This window comes from Alosa sapidissima, chromosome 10 (assembly GCF_018492685.1).
Source record: "Alosa sapidissima isolate fAloSap1 chromosome 10, fAloSap1.pri, whole genome shotgun sequence".
In the NCBI taxonomy this organism is placed as follows: domain Eukaryota; kingdom Metazoa; phylum Chordata; class Actinopteri; order Clupeiformes; family Clupeidae; genus Alosa; species Alosa sapidissima.
Genome location: NC_055966.1, coordinates 14,366,901 through 14,386,900, shown reverse-complemented (window position 1 = coordinate 14,386,900; position 20,000 = coordinate 14,366,901). Strand labels below are relative to the sequence as shown.

Sequence of the window (20,000 nt, the reverse complement as noted above, 5' to 3'; positions counted from 1 at the left end):
AGTAAATTAGTCTTCGTGTCACTCAAGCATCTCTTCAGCTAGGCAGTCTGTCTGTCAGTCTGGGGGGCATAGTGCAGCAGCTGCAGCAGCGTCAGTGTCCTGTTACATATGCGGGACCTTGGTTCTGAGCCTTAGTGCCTACTAGGACCCTGATTGTAACCCCCACATAGGGCCTAGTACCTACTAGGACCCTGGTCCTAACCTCCACATTAGGGTCTAGTACCTAGGATCCTGGTTCTAACCTCCACATTAGAGTATAGTACCTACTAGAACCCTGGTTCTAACCTCCACATAGGGACCTAGTTCCTTAGGACCCTCCAGATCCAGGTTTTAATCTTGATGTATCTAATAAAAGACCTGAGTGGTTGAGATGTTGTACCTTCGGAGCATAGAAGACAGTGTACAGATTTCTTTTCTTCTTTTTCCTTTGCATCAGTCAGTATCCTTCACCTGTTATAATATATAGATATGCGTGCATTCCTGCATTCCATCTAATCTTCACATATGGGTCTAGTGTCCTCCAGGACCATGGGCCTGATCTTCACATATGGGTCTAGTGTCCTCCAGGACCATGGGCCTGATCTTCACATATGGGTCTAGTGTCCTCCAGGACCATGGGCCTGATCTTCACATATGGGTCTAGTGTCCTCCAGGACCATGGGCTTGATCTTCACATATGGGTCTAGTGTCCTCCAGGACCATGGGCCTGATCTTCACATATGGGTCTAGTGTCCTCCAGGACCATGGTCCTGGTCTTCTCATATGGGTCTAGTGTCCTCCATAGTCCTGGTCTGGCCAGATTTCTCGAGCCCACTTCCAACCCTCTCTTCCTCACTTCCTGTGATAGCTTCACTGACCTGCCAATAAAATCTTAGAATAAAAATGGTTCTTGGTTCATTAAAATAGAATAAAATAATTAAAACAATTGGGTCAGCCTGTCAGATCATTGGACAGTCAAACAGTGTCCTCGTGTTTGTTCTCTTACCAAACAACAACCTGTTTGTCTATTGGCTAAAATGCCTGGTTTCTCCTTTCCGTTTTAAAGCCTCAGTGCTGGTCTGCACATGTGGAGCTGGATTTGTCTGTTCCCATGCAGGAGGCCTCCCCTGTCTAGATACGCCCTCTCTTTGGCTTTGCCGTTTGGTTCTCTGTGAAATAAACTCGTAAAGTACCTTTCAATGTTTCCCATGGAACTGCCAAACCTCTGTGTGCATTTGGGTATTATTGATCCGCTTTGATTTCACCCATTTAACCATTCCCATGTCAGATGGTCCGATATGATGGAGTACATCTCTACCTTCTGCCTTCTTCTGATGCCAGCAGCACGGTTTCCAGCTCATTCTGGTTGATTCGGTGGAAACAACTTCTTGATTTTAGTCTGTGAAAACCAGTTGGTCCTGAGGTCTATCCTGTCCTGTGTGTGTGTGCAGGGCTGCCAACTCTCACGCATTGGCCGTGAGACACATACATTTGGTTAGTTTCACACGCTCACACACCACACCCCCGATTTCTCACGCTGAAGTGTCAATCCGGTCGGTCAAATGCCCAAAAGATGAGTTTATCTATAGATCTACCTGTTGTTATGCTTTCAGAGACGGTGAGGGCAGCCGTATGGTGAGGGGGTTCAAGAGCACCCCCTGTATGTGGAATGTTCTAATTTTTCTCTCATTTGCGATGCTACTTCACAAGCCATCCCAGGCGCATTTCCACACGCATTTTTCCGGTTTCAGGTATGCTTTGAGTATTTATTGAGTATTTTTCACGCTGAAGTGTCAACCTGGTAGGTCAAATACCTGGCAGATAAGGTTCAACTAAACTAAACCTATACAGATATCACACGAGCGGAATCTAAGCTTTCCAAATGATATTAGTGCCAAGTTTCTGTGATAAATGGTTTGCGAGAAAATTAACACTGAACTTACAGTACATGCAATTTAATCATATTTGCATTTTGCACACAGTGCACACCGATTACTCTCAGTTAAATATCTCACTAACCCTTTATACAAAACACATGGCAAACCCAATATCACAAGCAAACCGTACCGAATACGATTATATAAAGCATGCCTCTGTGCAATAAGTGGTTCCTGTAGGCTAATCCGGTTTTGAAATTGCAACACATAGTCTCATTGGGCCAAAATTATAATGTATTCTAATGTAAACTATTTGTCAGTACATACATTTTTGTAAATTGCTCAGCCCTAGATTATCCCACTATCATGGTTCTTATATTGCCAGGTTCCAGCCAATCTCACTTACACAGATACATGTATATATTTCTATTGGCATGCTTCTTAGTGACATTAATGCAAAAATATGACAAAAATCAAATAATGAGACACAAATATTTTTTTCTTGATATAAAGCCTGACATAAGCCATATGCAAACATTCACATCATATGTTCCCAGATATGGGTACGTCCTGAAAAAGGAAGAGCATGTAGGCTAAAGGCTAGATGGCCATTACAATGACCAATATCTTATCCTAAATGAACTAGGTGAATAACACAGGTGACCACTTCTGCGTAATTTCATGGAGTGCTGAAATGTACACACATTTTTGCTGTACGGTAATAATTACTGTACGGTAATAATGCTGAATGAGCCAAACAAAAATTTCCTATGTAGCCTATGCAGCAAAATTTTGGTTGGCCCCACCAAATCTCACTCCAAGGTTTTTTGAAAAGTTGGCAGCCCTGTGTGTGTGTGTGTGTGTGTGTGTGTGTCTGCCAGTCCATTTGTCTGTCTGTTTGTCTCTCCTGATGCACGGCTCACTGCCTGACTGTTTCACACCCATCCATCAAATGCTTTCCTGGAGTCCTATAGCCCCGCAGCCAACATCCATGAATCTCCCTGTCTTTGCCTATCTGGGATTTGCTTTCACACACACACACACACACACACACACACACACACACACACACACACACACACACACACACACACACACACACACACACAGGCAAATAAAAGAAGTAATTAAATTTAAACATTTACTGTGGAATCCACCTACTTCATACAGTGAAGCTAGGGTCTAAAACACTACGACATACTGTATTTCCCCAAGCAGTCCATTTGTGACTCCATGGAAGAGATGGCATCACATAAGTACATGCTTGGGTCGGTCTTATCTGATTGTGGCCAGGGCAGAGAACTGACTTTAGGAAGCCAGTGCTGGCCTGTGGTTGTGGTTCTGTACAGGAAACCAGGGGCAAATGCACCATGGAGGAGTCAGACCACCGGCTCATGAAGTCCGTGCAACAGTTTGATTACAAAATCTGTGCCACACAGAAACACCGACGTCTCATACGTAAATTTACTCCAACGTGGCAGGTGCCTACCAGTGTACAAGACCGGCTCTGACCAGTTAATATGCATAAACACATTGTCATATGTGCATTAGACTCGTGCAGACAGACTGCAATGAGGATTATGGGATTGTATCACTAGGCTGAATGCATTCCACTTCCATTCAAAAGAAGTCAAAGGGTTCAGAATTTATGGGGAGATATTTTTAAGGCTCAAATTCCAAGGATGGTGATGGTTTGGTCGGCAGCCCTGAGGGTGTGTGTGTGTGTGTGTGTGTGTGCGTGTGTGTGTGTGTGTGTGTGTGTGTGTGTGTGTGTGTCTGTCTGTGTGTGAACATAAGTCTGTGAGTTTGTGTGTATGTGTCCTTGTAATTGAGCGTGTGTTTGTAATTGAGTGAGTGTGTGTATTTTTGTGTGTGTGTGTGTGTGAGTGTGTGTGTGTGTATAAGAGAGAGACTACTCGTTGAGCCTTGAGCAAAAGTGCTAAGCCTTAAAGTGGCCCCAGCATCTTCCTCCACCACCCTCTTCTTCATCTTTATGTGTGACTGACTTCTACAGTTACCTCCCTGTTGCCAGAGTCAATCTTCTTCATCACACCACCACTGCATCCACAGCCAAATACATCATAACCAGCTCTTAACACACACACACACACACACACACACACGCACGCACGCACGCACGCACGCACGCACACATTCCACGCACGCACACATTCCAGAGTCAATCTTCTTCATCACACCACCACTGTATCCACAGCCAAATACATCATAACCAGCTCTTAACACACACACACACACACACACACACACACACACACGCACACACACACACACACACACACACATGCATGCACGCACGCACGCACGCACACATTCCATTTTCATCACTCCTTCTTCCAAAACCTGGGAGCAATCCTTGCACATAGTCACACACGCACACACACACACACACTCACACACACACACACGCACACACACACACACACACACACACACACACACACACACACACGCTGACACACATACACGCTGACACACACACACTTGCACATTGTTTGTCTACACTTCTCCTTCGATTTATTTCTGTCTGAAAAGCAGCCATGAGCACAGGGCTTTATCATGTCCCCTCAGAGTACCGGATCACCCCCTCCCACCTCTTTCTCTCGCTCTCTGTCTCTCTCTGTCTCTCTCTCCATCTCTCTTTTTTTCTTTCTTTCTTGGCTTGCTCTTTTTCCAGCCCAAGTGGGCAGGCAGGCAGGCAGACGGCTGAATTAGACCCGCTGCCTCATTAGCGCAGTCTGTCAATATTTAGAGCTCCGCGCTAGCAGGGGCGATTTACCCAGAGTGCTTTGCCCTGGCTCTGTCTGATCGGAGCCGTCACAGCGGGATCTGCCACCCGGCTACTGAGGCTCGTCATCCTCTACGAGATCTCTCATCCCTCTCTCTCTCTTCTCCTCCTTCTCTCATCCCTCTCTCCCCCCCTTTCTCTCATCACTCTCTCACCCCCTCCTTTCTCTTTCAGCCTCACTCCCCCTCTTTTAGTGCCACTCTCCAAATATACCACAATTATCTCTCTTTTCAAAGATTTCTTCCCCTTTAATTACTCCAAGCTATGTTGTTGTTGTTCTTAGGGGAAAGGGGGGAGGGAGAGAGAGAACAAGTGAGAGAGAGAGAGAGTAACTGAGTGTGAGAAAAAGAGAGAGTGGAAGAGACAGAGAAAAGGGGGATAGAGAAAGAAGAGGGAGCAGTACAGGGAGCAGAACTAGAGCAAGAGAAACCATTCTGGCATAGGGAGAGCAGTAGTATCAAGCAGGGGTGTGTTTCCCAAAAGCATATTTGCTAACCTGTTAGCAACTTAGTTGGCTGGCAATGGGAAACTGCATTGCAACCAACAAAGTTGCTAACTTAGTTAGCAACTATGCTTTTGGGAAACGCACCCCTGATGGGTAGATAGTGTGTGTAAAGGCCTGGCCCCTGACCCCAACCCTGTTGACCCCTGACCTTTCTGACCTTTCTCTAGGAGCTGGCACACTGCCAACATGGCGGCTCCTGACCCGTTTCTCTGGCACCCAGCCCACAGGCGCTGGGATTTCCAGACATCTCTCTCTCTCTCTCTCTCTCTCTTTATCGCTCTCTGTGCACGCTCTCTGAGGTTCTCACGGAGCCGCTGGCAGCAAGGGTCGCTCCGCTCCGGAGCCCCCAGACTGGACAAGCGGCTGCTGGAATGTGAAGTTCTTTGTGCCGCTCGCTGAGACGCCAGCGCTCCTCGTGGCATGGCCGTGCCAGGGGGGTCATGGGAAATGCGCTTCGCCAAAAAAAGCCCCCAAAGCATCAAAGTGCCCTCTGAGTCGCTCAGGCCTAAGATGTCAGTGGAGTAATTACCCTGATATGACAACACTCCAGAATATGCCAGCCACTGGAACTGGACAACCATTTTTCTTGTCAAACTTTCCCTGAAAAGACTGCATATGTGAATGGGCATAATGTACAAATTCATGGCATAGTTCTGTTCTCCATGCAATCATGAGGCTGAATACAGAGGCTTTGTTACAGATCTTTTTGTGGTACACATCACTAATACATGACACTACTGTACCACTACAACGCGCAGGCCAGTCATGTTAATGGAGTAAGACCTTCATTTGACTATTTGTAGTAACAGCTTCAGAAGACCGACCTGCATGCATTCCATGTGATGGCAGTATTTGTTCTGCCACCAGTGTCTGCATAGATGTGCATTTCTTCAGACATTGAGAGCAGATGTTACAGTATATACTGTACTTACCTTATCAACTTATTTATAACCAGACAGATAGACTAGGCACTGACTACTGATGATAACTGAGGACTTACTTGTTCCAGGCTTGTCTGAGTTTCTTGGGACTGTAGACCGTGAAGCGATCTGTGAAGAGGAGGAAGAGTCAGTGGAGACAGGAGACACACACACACCAGCACACGCAGCAGCAAACAGTGCACGTAAAACACACATGGTTACACACACACACACACACACACTGATGAGGACCATCTTCATTTCTTCTTCATTTCACTTCATTTCATGTGTTTGTTATGGAAACTGCACTTACACCATGTTTGAAAACAGTCTTTAATGATAATAGCATCCATGTGTGTGTGTGTTTCGGTCTGTGTGTGTTTCCCCCTCCCTCTCTAACACTAACACACACACACACACACACAGACACACAGACACACACACACACACACACACACACACACACACACACACACACACACATCCTGCATCTTGGTGGTGAGCTGTGGCTGAGTTGTTCATTAGTGTGGCCACCTGCTGTGCTAATCAATACTACATCCCCTTGCCAATCCCTTCATCTGTGAACTCACTTACACACACACACACACACACACACACACACACACACACACACACACACACACACACCCTCTCATCAATGATCAATCAGGTGCACACACACACACACACACACACACACACACACACATAGACAGACACACACACACACAGACATATGCTATGTCTGTCTGTCTTTTGTTTGATTGGAAGGAATATTAGTAGTCTACAAGCATAGTCTATCAGCAACACACACACACACACACACACACACACACACACACACACACACACGCAAAGCATCTAAAGGCTATGAGTCATAACAAGCTACTTAAACACATATTAGCTGTAAGATACACAGTACTTGGCACTACTAATTTTAGGGTTTTGCTATTAGGACTGAAGATGAGCAGAGACCAAAAGCTGCATTTTAACTGCAGCCCATACTGCCCTCTACTGTTGAAGAGGGTACACTGCACCTTCAACCCAGTGGAAATGTGCACTGTGCTGCGCTGCTACCAGTATCACGAAAACACACCATCTCCCTAATGACTCCTCTCTCTCACTCTCTCTCTCTCTCTCTCTCTCTCTCTCTCTCTGTGTGTGTGTGTGTATGTGTGTGTGTAGGAGAAGGCTTTTGAACACTCGGGCCTTCTAGAAGAATACAGAGCTCCAGAGTGAAGTTTACTTCAGAGACTGAGCAGAAGCTGAATATCACTTGGGACACACACACACACACAGAGAGAGAGAGAGAGAGAGAGAGAAAGGGAGAGAGGGAGAGAAAGAGAGAGAGAGGACTGTTGGACTATGGTAAAGTGACCTTGGGTGAGTGTGTGTTGTGCAGTGTGTGTTTGAAGGGCGAAACTCCAAGGGCCTCCTTGGAGTATTCTTTCAGCCCTCAGCAAAGCATCTCTCTCTCTCTCTCTCTCTCTCTCTCTCTCTCTCTCTCTCTCGCTCTCTCTCTCCCTCCCTCTCCCCCTCTCAAGCTAGAATTGAGCATTTTTTTCTCACACCTGTGAAAAAGGTCTAAATTCCTAAGTTTGTTAGCGCCTCAACTATTCTAGAAGGTTCTTTCCATCCTCTCTGGTTAATTAGCGGCAACCACTTTGAGAATGTCTGTGAGTGCCGATAAGGCAGCAGAGCAGTGTTTCAGAACAAATCAAGCTTAACGGCAGCATTTTCCTGTCCATTTGATTGCAAAACCATAGAGAGAGAATACAAGTTTGGCTTACAGCTCTGTAATTATGTACAGAGATAATTGCACGACTAACGACTGTGTGCTGCTGGTTTTTCTGTTGTTGTCATAGTGCAGAAAGATATCCGCTGCAGTCACATGGGCCTTTGAAATGATCTCGTCCAGCAGAAGGTTGTGGTCAAGTCCAAGGACTCCATGTGCCAGATGCTGCACTCATTACCCGTGCCAGTGTCCAGCTTCCAGCCACCCGGTGGTTGCTGGTATAGCCATGGGGTAGACAAGGTCACCCAAGGTCACTCCCACACACTGCTCATCATCTCGGCTTGGCCAGCAGGAGAGTGACACGCTCAGAGAGGAGCATCACTGGACAGAGCACTTGTGTTGGCTACTTCCCCAGCCTCTGCCCTGCGTCTTCTCCACTACCTCCAGTGCTGCCAGCCTCTGCCCTGCGTCTTCTCCACTACCTCCAGTGCTGCCAGCCTCTGCCCTGCGTCTTCTCCACTACCTCCAGTGCTGCCAGCCTCTGCCCTGCGTCTTCTCCACTACCTCCAGTGCTGCCAGCCTCTGCCCTGCGTCTTCTCCACTACCTCCAGTGCTGCCAGCCTCTGCCCTGCGTCTTCTCCACTACCTCCAGTGCTGCCAGCCTCTGCCCTGCGTCTTCTCCACTACCTCCAGTGCTGCCAGCCTCTGCCCTGCGTCTTCTCCACTACCTCCAGTGCTGCCAGCCTCTGCCCTGCGTCTTCTCCACTACCTCCAGTGCTGCCAGCCTCTGCCCTGCGTCTTCTCCACTACCTCCAGTGCTGCCAGCCTCAGCCCTGTGTCTTATCCACTACCCCCCAGGGCTGCCAGAGATGGTTCTGGTGGATCTTTAGCACTAGGGAGCAATAGACCTTCTGCTTTCTAAAGCCCAATTCACACTCGCAACAAGGTGAAACCGTTGCAGAAAGGAGTTGCAGCGGTGTGAGTTAAATGTTGCACGTCGTTGCCAGCTGTTGCAAGCCATCACAAAGCATTCACCATGTCTAGTCGCAGTTGCAAGGTTTTAGAACATTGCAGCAAGTCGCTGGTTTATAGAATATTGCAGCTCATCTCGTAGTGAATCTTTGGTGTGAATTGGGCTTAAGGTAACTACTGTAAGGTAGTACCATATTTATAGCCACTTTGCACTGCAGCAGTAGGCCTACTGTATTGCTATATCAGAGTTTGCGTGGCGTTATGAATACATTCTTCATATCTGGACAGCGGACCAGCAAGAAAAACTCCTAGCAGAAACCCTGATGTGTGTGTGTGTGTGTGTGTGTGTGTGTTTACGTGTGTTAGCTCTCTCAGCCCCTCTCTCCCTATCTCTCTCTCTCTCTCACTCTCTAGTTTCTCCTTTTTTCTCTTCCTCCCTCTGTCTCTCTCGCTCCCTTCCCCGCCCCTCTCCTTGTCCTGCTCTGCCAACACTAATCTGTGAGCCGCGTCCTCCTCCTCCTCCATCTCTGGCCTAATGAGCTCCCAGAGGGCTCCGTCTGAGTGCCACTGAGCTGGCACTCTACCCACCGCGCACAGCAGGGCACGCAGCAGAGTAGAGCAGCCAGCACCAGCCCAGTACACACACACACACACACACACACACACACAAACACACACACACACACAAACACACACACACACACACACACACAAACACAGGGAGGACAGAGAGAGAAACAAGAAAAAGCTACCACTCTTCATGTCTGTTTTGTAAGTTTTAAGATGAAACTGTAAGGACATCATCATAAAGCTACCACTCTTCATGTCTGTTTTGTAAGTTTTAAGATGAAACTGTAAGGACATCATCATAAAACTACCACTCTTCATGTCTGTGACATAATGGCAAAATGTGTCCACTAATGCCACAATGTAGATGATTCCCACACAACACAATTACAATTACCCTGAGATGATAACATGAGCAGGTCTAAAGATTATGATGATACATGGGGCAACTTCTTGAGCAATGTTGCTGGGCAATGTTCCTAAGTATTGTGGTTCTGGCAAGTTCCCACTGATATTCACCATTTTCCCCCCTTAAGAACTTCAATCATCAGTAGGCACATTTTCATGATCATCCAATCAGAACACATGGAACTGGCTCTGTGGTTGCCCCATGCGTCGTCACCTTAAGGCATGTTGTAAATGACTGGGCTCCTTACCTGGTTTGAAGTGAGGGAGGGAGTGCACACCTGACCAGGAGTCTTCTGAGGGAGTGCCCAGGATCTGAGCGACAAAAACAGGATGGGGAGATCTGGTTAGTCACATGGTGAACATACTCACATTTTTCTCTTAACGTGGGACAGTTTTTTCTACAGATGTTCAGAGGGAGCTGATAACAGATAAATCAATTTCATGGATGCATATAATGCTGGTGAATAGGAGTGAACAGATGAACGTCAGCCACGATTTTGAGCAGTGATGCTCAATCTCTAGTTTTCTCTCTAGCTCTACTCTAAGTCTTTACTACTACAACCCCAAAACAGAAAAAGTTGGGACGTTGTGTAAAATGTGAATAAAAACAGATTGTAATAATCTGCAACTTTGTACTAATCTGCAACTCATATTTAGTTGCAAAAAGGACACAGACAACATATCAAATGTTGAAAATGACAAATTTGACTATTTCATGGAAAATATATGTTAATTTCGAATTTGATACCAGCAACATGTTTCAAAAAAAGTTGGGACGGGGCTAACAAAATGCTGGAAAAGTTGTGTAATGATAAATAAAACAAAAGGAGGAATATTTCACAACTAATTAAGGTAACTGGCAACACGATTGGGTATGAAAAAGAGCATCCCAGAGAGGCCGGGTCTCTTAGAAGTAAAGATGTAGGGGTATTTATCACTCTGTGTAAACCTGTATGCACAAATGCACAAATGATGAAACAATGTAATTTTAATGTTTCTTATGATGCAATTGTGAAGTATTTGGGCAATCATCTACAGGACATAATATCATTAGAACATTCAGAGAATCCAGAGAAATCTTTGCAAACAAGGGAAAGAGCTAAAAGGTAAAAAAAAAAAGATGGTTACGTGCACAGTTTGATACTCAATTCAAAAACTACAGCCAGAATTGTAACAGTCAAAACAGCCAACATTGTATTGAGACATGATACAGACAATACCACCATCTTATCTGGGCCTAAAATGGACTGAGGTAACATGGAAAAAGGTCCTGTGTTTAGACCAATCAAAATTTGTAATTTTGTATGTTCCAGGGAAGACCTTGAATATTTTAGGAAAACAATACCAGAATTAATTCTGCACATATATAAATAGTATTTCTCCATAGATGATGAGTCCAGATGCTAAAATGGCCTGCAGTCCAGATTTGTTAAATTAGGTGCATAATGGTATGAAAAACATGACTTAGAATACCCCATACTGTTGAGCAACTGAAATCTTATATCGGGGAGTAATGGGATAACATTTCACTCTCAAAACTCTAGCAACTGGTCTCCTCCGTTCCTAAACATTTACAGAATTTTGTTTATTGAAGAGTTGAAGCAGCACAGTGGTAAACATGCTCCCGTCCCAACTTTTTTTGAAACATGTTGCTGGCATCAAATTCAAAATTAACATATATTTTCCATGAAATAGTCCAAATTTTCCTTTTCAACATTTGATATATTGTCTATGTCCTTTTTGCTGATAAATATTGGTTTACGAGACTTGTATATTATCACATTCTGTTTTTATTTGCATTTTACACAATGTCCCAACTTTTTCTGTTTTGGGGTTGTACTTTGGGATGGAATATTCCCATGGTTAAAATGAGTATCTCCACAAACGTTGTTATATGTATTTTGTACAATGTTTGTTAGATTTTTGTTTTGGAATACAGTACAACGTTGCTGCACAGCAGATCACCAGCAGTGTAGAAAATAGAAAGACTGAAACACTTTAACTGTCGTCAGAAAATCTGCTTGCCTGCAATCCCTTCAATCTACCACCAGAGGGGAGAAGTGCTCCATTTTACAACGGACCCTGGCCACTGCTATTTTCTCACAAACTTTTACCACTTTTATTGCTGTCACTCACAATGTGTATGTGTGTGTGTGTGTGTTTGTGTGTGTGTGTGTGTGTGAGCAACAGGCAATGTTGGTGTTAATGCATATTTGATGTGCTAACTGTGGGGAAATGGCCTGACTATGGCCACACACAAATCTGTATTAACCCTTAATGCAATACAGTAATTCATAAAGTACACTACTCCACACACACACACACACACACACACACACACACACACACACACACACACACACACACACACACACACACACACACAGGAGGATGTTCTTACTTCTGTTGTATACTCAAATGCCATTACAGTATGTTTCTGCTCTTGTAATGGTAGCCAGCACAGTAGCAGTGCAGTAAATAAATAGACCTGCCTCCAGATGCCATCAGAGGTGCTAGTGCCAGGTGCTAGAACCCATCCGTGCTAGTACGCCCACCTTCCAGCTCGAGATGCTGCAAGTTTGTGTATTGGAGCCTGGGAAGGTGGAGGTGGAGAACAGCATAGTCCAACCCAACACAGCGTACACTCTGTTTTGCATAATGGCTATCACTAGCTTGAAAAACCTGCCGTGACTTTACAGTGTCTTGGTGTGTGTGTGTGTGTGTGTGTGTGTGTGTGTGTGTGTGGCATGCGCATGACTGTTGATAAATGTGTGTATGAGTGTGTGCTGAGATCGTCGCAGTGGTTTGTCCGAGAGCCCAATCCCTGGCTGGCTGCACTGCGCTGTGCTGCGCTGCCCCTAACGGTGCTTCCCTCAGGAGCCCTAAACGCCACCTGGGGCTCAGGAATCAGCACAGAAATCACAGCAGAGCGGGAAAAACCCCTCACAATATGGGGCTTACTCTCCCTCTCATACACAGCATTTATTCACACGTTTATTCTGTGCCTAAATATCTCCACCTTGTAAAAGCAGGTGTTAATCCAAAATTGTGGTTAAATTCATCAATAAGAGAACACTGCAAAGACAACAGAATCACTATTTAGAGCACCAGTTCTGCATCTTTGTACGCTTACTATATCAAAAGCAACCTTAACTTTTGTTGGCCTTTCGAATGTCTTACTTTCACTTTCATGTCATCCACTTAAACTTTCCTACTTAGATTAGACCTAGATTTGACCAATCTTCCATAGCCTACGTGCACAAGTAGTTTGAGTAGAACTACTGATCATCATTATCTTCCTGCTTGTTGACATCTTATCATGTATGGTATTATTTCATGATCGCTAAACATTTGATTTTTTTTTTAATGTTGTCATCAGTTTACTTCATTTAACTGCGCTTGTATGTAGGCTATGCCATTCAGTTGTGAACGTTCGTAAATTGCAGTAGGGGGCGGAGAAAGGCGCAGATTACCCGATGAAGGGAAAGTTTGATAACCATCACGTATGACAGCGTTCGCTTGCGGTTTGTCCATGGCGCTGATAACACTACGTTCGCAAATGTACATACACCTGGCCCTGAGTCTATTATGACTGTGTGTGACATTTTCTGAGTGGCCCAAAAAACATTCATTACAATCATTCATTTTCATCATACACCCCAACACCAAGCTAAACAGGTCTTTGAGCATCCTAGCAGTAACAGGGACATTTGGGAATCGGAATATGGTGGGAAGGTAGGAGTGTGTGTGTGTGTGTGTGTGTGTGTGTGTGTGTGTGTGTGTGTGTGTGTGTGTGTGTGTGTGTGTGTACTGTATGTGTGTGTGTGTGTGTGTACTGTATGTGTGTGTGAGAGAGAGAGAGATAGAGAGAGAGAGAGAAAGAGTGTAGCATAAAAAGGGTGTTTGTAGATACCAATCTGTTTGCTAGGCTGAGAACAGTCCTCTACATTATTGATGGGAGAGTTTAATGCTCTTTGAAGTGAGAGAGCAATGGGTGGAGCAAAATACAAGAACGATCAGGGTGCAGACACAAACACAGACACACACACACACACAGAGAGAGAGAGAGAGAGAGAGAGAGAGAGAGAGAGAGAGAGAGAGAGAGAGAGAGAGAGAGAGAGAGAAAAAGAGAGCGAGAGAGAGAGAAAAGTGCAGCAGGGGTGAAGAGAGAAAGAGAGTGCTGCAGTATGAGTGAGTTGTCTTTTGCATTTCACTTGTTTATTACAAAACATTACTCGGCACTGTCCTCACCTGGAAGAGTATGAACGTGTGTGTGTGTGTGTGTGTGTGTGTGTGTGTGTGTGTGTGTGTGTGTGTATGTGTGTGTGTGTGTGTGTGTGTGTGACTGTGCAAGAATGTTGTTAAAAATCTGCCCAATAACAAAGGATGACATACGGTCAAAGCAAGGTGTACGGTCAAGGCATCTGTAGACATATCCATCAGCCTGGACACACTCTATCTCCTCTCCACCCACAATCTCTCTCTCTCTCTCTCTCTCTCTCTCTCTTTCTCTCTCTCTGTTATTTGAGGCCTCGTCAGACTTCCCCAGGGGAAACACTGTTGTGCTTGGTGGTGACACCAGCTGCACATTAGATCATGTCTTGGACCCCAAACTGCTCCCAATGTGCTGGTTGGTGCCTTGCATGGCAGCCTCCTCCGTCGGTGAATGGGTGAGTGTTAGGTATTACTCTGCATGTGTGAGTGAATGGGTGAGTGTTGGGTATTACTCTGCATGTGTGAGTGAATGGGTGAGTGTTGGGTATTACTCTGCATGTGTGAGTGAATGGGTGATTGTTAGGTATTACTCTGCATGCGTGAGTGAATGGGTGAGTGTTAGGTATTACTCTGCATGTGTGACTGAATGGGTGAGTGTTAGGTATTACTCTGCAAAGCGCTCTCAGTGCCCGGAGGAGTACAAAAGTCCTACATAAACGCAGCCCAGTGTAATGAGAACAGTGTTGTCCAAGTTGGGATTGCTGTGTTCATATCTTGTGGTAGAGTACACACAAGCAAACTGAAAATGAGGCTCAGTTCAATGTAGTGTTTCTAATCCTGTGTTCTTTTCATGAGGTTTTAAACAAAGGGTTTTAAAAGTTAAAGTCTCTCTCTCTCTCTCTCTCTCTCTCTCTCTCTCTCTCTCTCTATCGACAGAAAAGAACTGTAGCATGTGTGTGAAGTTAGGGGTCATGGCCGAGGTCTTCGCCTGCTCCCTCTCCCCAGCCTATCCAAACAGGCCCACCCAGGATGCCTCATTAAGGGATCCTCGCTGGATCTGGAGGCCGGATTTAACCTGGGTGACAGAGGGATGTCTGGAGCCCTGGGCCCTGAGCTACAGCGGGGTTAAGCAAGGTCACTGTGGCCCTCTGAGAGGGGTCAGAGTGGAGGGAGGTGGGGTGGAGAGGGGTTTGTGGACGGTCTCTCTCCAGGCCCTGAGCCAGACAGAGAGAGACATGTCAGATGAGATTGGGGCTCATGTGTACAGAGCCAAGGGATCACCAATCGGGCACAGAGGAATCCACGCAAGCCAGCGAATCTGCCAGCCCTGATAAAATAACACTACTAACACTATCAAAAGATGGGGTGTAGACAGAAATTATATTTCATTCACCCTTTAAGGTGTCTGTCTACACCCCATCTTTTGGGGTGTAGACAGAAATTATATTTCATTCACCCTTTAAGGCAGTGTTTCTCAAACTTTTTCAGTTGTGCCAGAGGATTCATATGATTTAAATTGGCGTAGGGGACAGTATACTACAGTGCAAAACATAACATTTCCTTGCACTACACTGCAACAGCTTAGTATCTAGTGTGTAAGGGTTGTGTAACAGAGCATGTACACATGCTTAGTTTCTTGTATTGAAATTAGTTAGACAGCCAATGCCCACAGTCTGTGTGACTGTTTTAGTATTGTGTGTGTGTGTGTGTCTGTGTGTGTGTGTGTTTGTGTGTGTGTGTGTGTGTGCTTTTGAGATAGAGACAAGTTATACTGGATTGTTGAGGCTCATGTGTTAAACACCCAGCTCAGATGAATATGTCCCGGCTGGATGAGGGCATAAGCACTTGGATTAGACAGAATCCAGACCTGCATTCCTCAGGTCAGACACACACAATCCCCACAGACCAACAGATGAGACTGCCATTACTATGACAACAGCCAGCCACACACAAAGCCAAGCTCTCTCTCTTTCTCTCTCTCACACACACATATAGATATGCAGACACACACACACACTCACACACACACATATATGCAGACACACACAGATACAACCCCCCCCCCCCCCAACACACACACACACACACACACAAACAAGTGCCTACACAATATCAATGTAGCAACACACTATAGCAAATTTTAAAATGTGTATGGCTAAATAAATTGGATGCATATGTATGTAAACACGCCAAATTACCCAGAGATTGGTAGCGAAACAGCTATGACAAGCCAATCAGCCAGCTGGCAGCATGGACAGACATTTACAATCTAACGCTAATGCATGGAGAACACCTCACTTCTTATCTATGCTACATTCAAATGAGCGTACACATCACATCACATCTCTCTTTTTCTCTCTCTCTCTCATACACACACACACACACACACACACACACACACACACACACACACACACACACACACACACATAGCCCCATTTTCTGCCAGACAAGCTGTCCATATTCATAGGCTGTGTGCTGGGCAGGTAATCTTCTCTGCCTGACAGGTAGTTTACGGGAGCGAGTCTTTCCTGCCTGCTCCCAAACAACGTTAATGCAGAGAGACAGCGCAAACCTGTATATAACCTGTATATAGCCGCCCATCCAACCTCTCATCCAATTCCACACACACACACACACACACACACACACACACACACACACACGCACACACACACACACATGCGCACACACACGCGCGCACACACGCAACACACACACACACACACACACACACACACATACACACACACACACACACACACACACACAAATACATGCATACATATACACACAGAAACATACACAAATCCATACAAACATATATGAATAATTTATACACAAAAATTGGAGCACAAATGGCCCAGGGCAGAGTGTTCATTCTTGATATTTTTGACACACCATTTTTACTCTCCCGTCATGAGCGGATTCCTCCCACATACATACACTCGCTAAAGCCGAGGACACATGACATGGCTGTCTGACGTGAGAGTAGACTATAATGTCCTAGTGCTGTGATTGGATCTGACAGCAGGTGGAATGTAAACATGGAAGTGAGAGGAACAGTGCATTTAAGCAGACAGTGCATTTAATTGCATTATGGACCGGAGTTCACCTAAGGTTTATAGCCTCCAGGCAATCAGCACTATAGAAACACACATACCCTCCTCACTATCCTCTCTAACCAACACATCTAAGCAGACCTTTGCAGGAAGCAGGACAGCCACACACACACACACCGCACACACACACACACACACACACACACACATACACACGTATTATGGAAGGGAAGGGATGTCACACACACACACACACGCGCATATTATGGAAGGGAAGCGAGAGAGCTAAGAAAGTAAAAAGAGACTTGACAAGGTTTCCAAGGGTCTGGAGATATTAGAAAAGACAACAGTATCCATTTACAACAGGGGGGTTCAGAGAGATTGTGTGGGTAATTGAGTGTGCGATGTGTGTGAGCCTGAGTGTGTGCGTGTGTGTGTGTGTGTGTGTGTGTGCACGTGCAAAGAGGTGGGTGGGAGGCTATTTCCTCTCTCTATCTTTCTCTGTCTCACACACACACACACACACACACACACACACACACACACACACACACACACACACACACACACACACACACACACACACTGTCAAAACCCCGCTGCCGCACTGTGTGAGCCATCATTAAGCCCATGTGCGATTAACCTTGGATTGCAGGGATTTCTGGGTAGGGTAAAGCTTCCAGAAAGTTCTATTTAAGAAACAGTAACTTCACTTCAAGACTTTGAATCTGACCTTAGGAAAATCTACCCCTCACCCCCTCCTCACAAAAATCCATAGGATGCCACACTACACTGGCACTATTTCTAAAATACCAAACTGTCTGGCTCCAGGCAGCTTCTTGAGTACCATGCATCAGCCCTAAGGTCAAATTATGATGCCTCTACTTGCTTGCCTTCGTCTTTGAGCCCCGTGGCCTTTTCCAAAGTGGTGCAATTAACTATCCTTTATTGACACTGCCCTTCATGCAGACCACTTCTAGGTTGGGCATCGTGGCAGCAGGATTAGCGAACAGCACATGCACACACACACACAGACGCATGCAAACGCACATGCACACACACACACACAGACGCACGCAAACACACATGCACACACACACACACAGACGCACGCAAACACACATGCACACACACACACACAGGCGCCCACACACACGCACAAGCACATGCACGCGCACAGACGCAGACACACACAGACACACACAGACACACGCAGACGGACACACGGATGCATACACAAATCCCAGACGAAGAGATACCGCCCCGAAATGGCAGAGAGGAAAAACACTAAAACCTTCTAGTTGATATGCAGAGGTCATATGCAGAGGTCAGCTCTGGAAGCCAAGGCCGGAACATTGCAAAGTTCAGACTATTTCCACATTCTGCTTTAATTGCCTATTTATTCATAAAAAGCATGAACCCTCAGAGCTGAACCTTGAACCTTTATTCAGCTAATAAGTGCTTTACCACTCTAACATTAAACTTTAATTGGTATCACTTTTTATATATTACAAAGGCAACTGTAGCTAATTTAGCCTTTATTGCAATATAAACTATAATCCCATTCACTTTAGAGACCGCAAAGATCTGTCTAAGCAAGATCTCTTTCATGCTCCATGAGGTAAGGAACTTGATGGTGCTACTGTACAACTATCCATATTAAAACATGGGATTCAAACCAAACAAGTATTTGCAAATGAGCTAATCCTGACTGGCCAGAGACGCTGTGCTTACTCTGGCGCTATAAGGGCCAAGAGGTGCTAGCATCCCCCCTATTCAGCCGAGCTCCCGCTCCACATGGGGAGGATGCTTTAGCCTGGTGAGGGGTAGAGTCGGGTGGGTGAGCAAAACTGGACAGGGAAGGAGTGTGCTGGGGCTGAAAGATAGAGTGCAGTCCTCCATCTAACACCCATGCACTCTCTCTCTCTCTGTCTCTCTCTCTCTCTCTCTCTCTCTCTCTGTCTCTCTCTGTCTCTCTCTAACACTCTTCCTCTTTCTCTCTCATATATGATGAGGCAAAACATCCACACACTCAAATCTGTCCAAATATCTCTCAGACACATTATACAGACACACACACACACACACACACACACACACACACACACACACACACACACACACGCACACACACACACACACACACACATTCATCCAAAGGTCAGTGCACTGGCATCAAACTTGCATGCAGATGCTCCAGATCCCTAGAACGTCAGCTGTCTTTCTCTATCCTTTTCTATCTCTCCTTTCAATTCAATTCAATTCAATTCAATTCAATGTGCTTTATTGGCATGACTGTTCAAGTTACAATATTGCCAAAGCATAACAAAAAAAACATGGAATAATCAAAACAGGAGACAATAATAATAATTATACTAATAAAAAAAACAATAATAAGATGATAATGTAAATTCTCTCTCTCATTCTTTATGTCTCTGTTCTTTTCTTCCACAGTCCCTGTTGAGTCTCTGCTGAATCCTACTCTCTGCTTGACCTTTTAATCTCCCTGGACTCTATACCCTTTCAAAAATCCTTCACCTATTTCCTGCGCTTCCTCTCTCTCTCCCCAAACACACACACACACACACACAAACACACACACACACACACACACACACACACACACACACACACACACACACTCTCAAACTCCTCTTCACACTTTCCTCTAGTTCCTCTAGTTCACACTTTCCTCTAGTTCCTCTATTCTGGCTTTATCTTTTTGTCCTTGGGGACTTGCCGTAGGTGATGCTCTCAGCAGATATCACAGCCTCCTAGTGTTGATAAAAAGCAACTGAAGCAGTAGGTGCCCTTCTCCCTCACCCTCAGTGTATACGTGTGTATGTGTGTGTGTGTGTGTGTGTGTGTGTGTGTGTGTGTGTGTGTGTGTGTGTGTGTGTGTGTGTGTGTGTGTCTGTCTGTCTGTACATGTGTGTGCGCCCACCTCTCTTCTC

General features: G+C 45.4%; 1 protein-coding gene across 3 annotated transcripts in view; it reads right to left on the bottom strand.

Moving 5' to 3' along the window:
- Nucleotides 1-20,000, bottom strand: part of cdk14 (cyclin-dependent kinase 14) — a 173,830-nt gene that overhangs the window by 45,669 nt on the left and 108,161 nt on the right. For all 3 annotated transcript variants that reach the window (XM_042106533.1, XM_042106535.1, XM_042106534.1), the window contains 2 exons: nucleotides 10,018-10,081; nucleotides 6,168-6,216 (listed from right to left, as the gene is read on the bottom strand). In XM_042106533.1, the coding sequence (XP_041962467.1) occupies nucleotides 6,168-6,216; nucleotides 10,018-10,081 (113 nt within the window). The remainder of the gene's footprint in view (nucleotides 1-6,167; nucleotides 6,217-10,017; nucleotides 10,082-20,000) is intronic.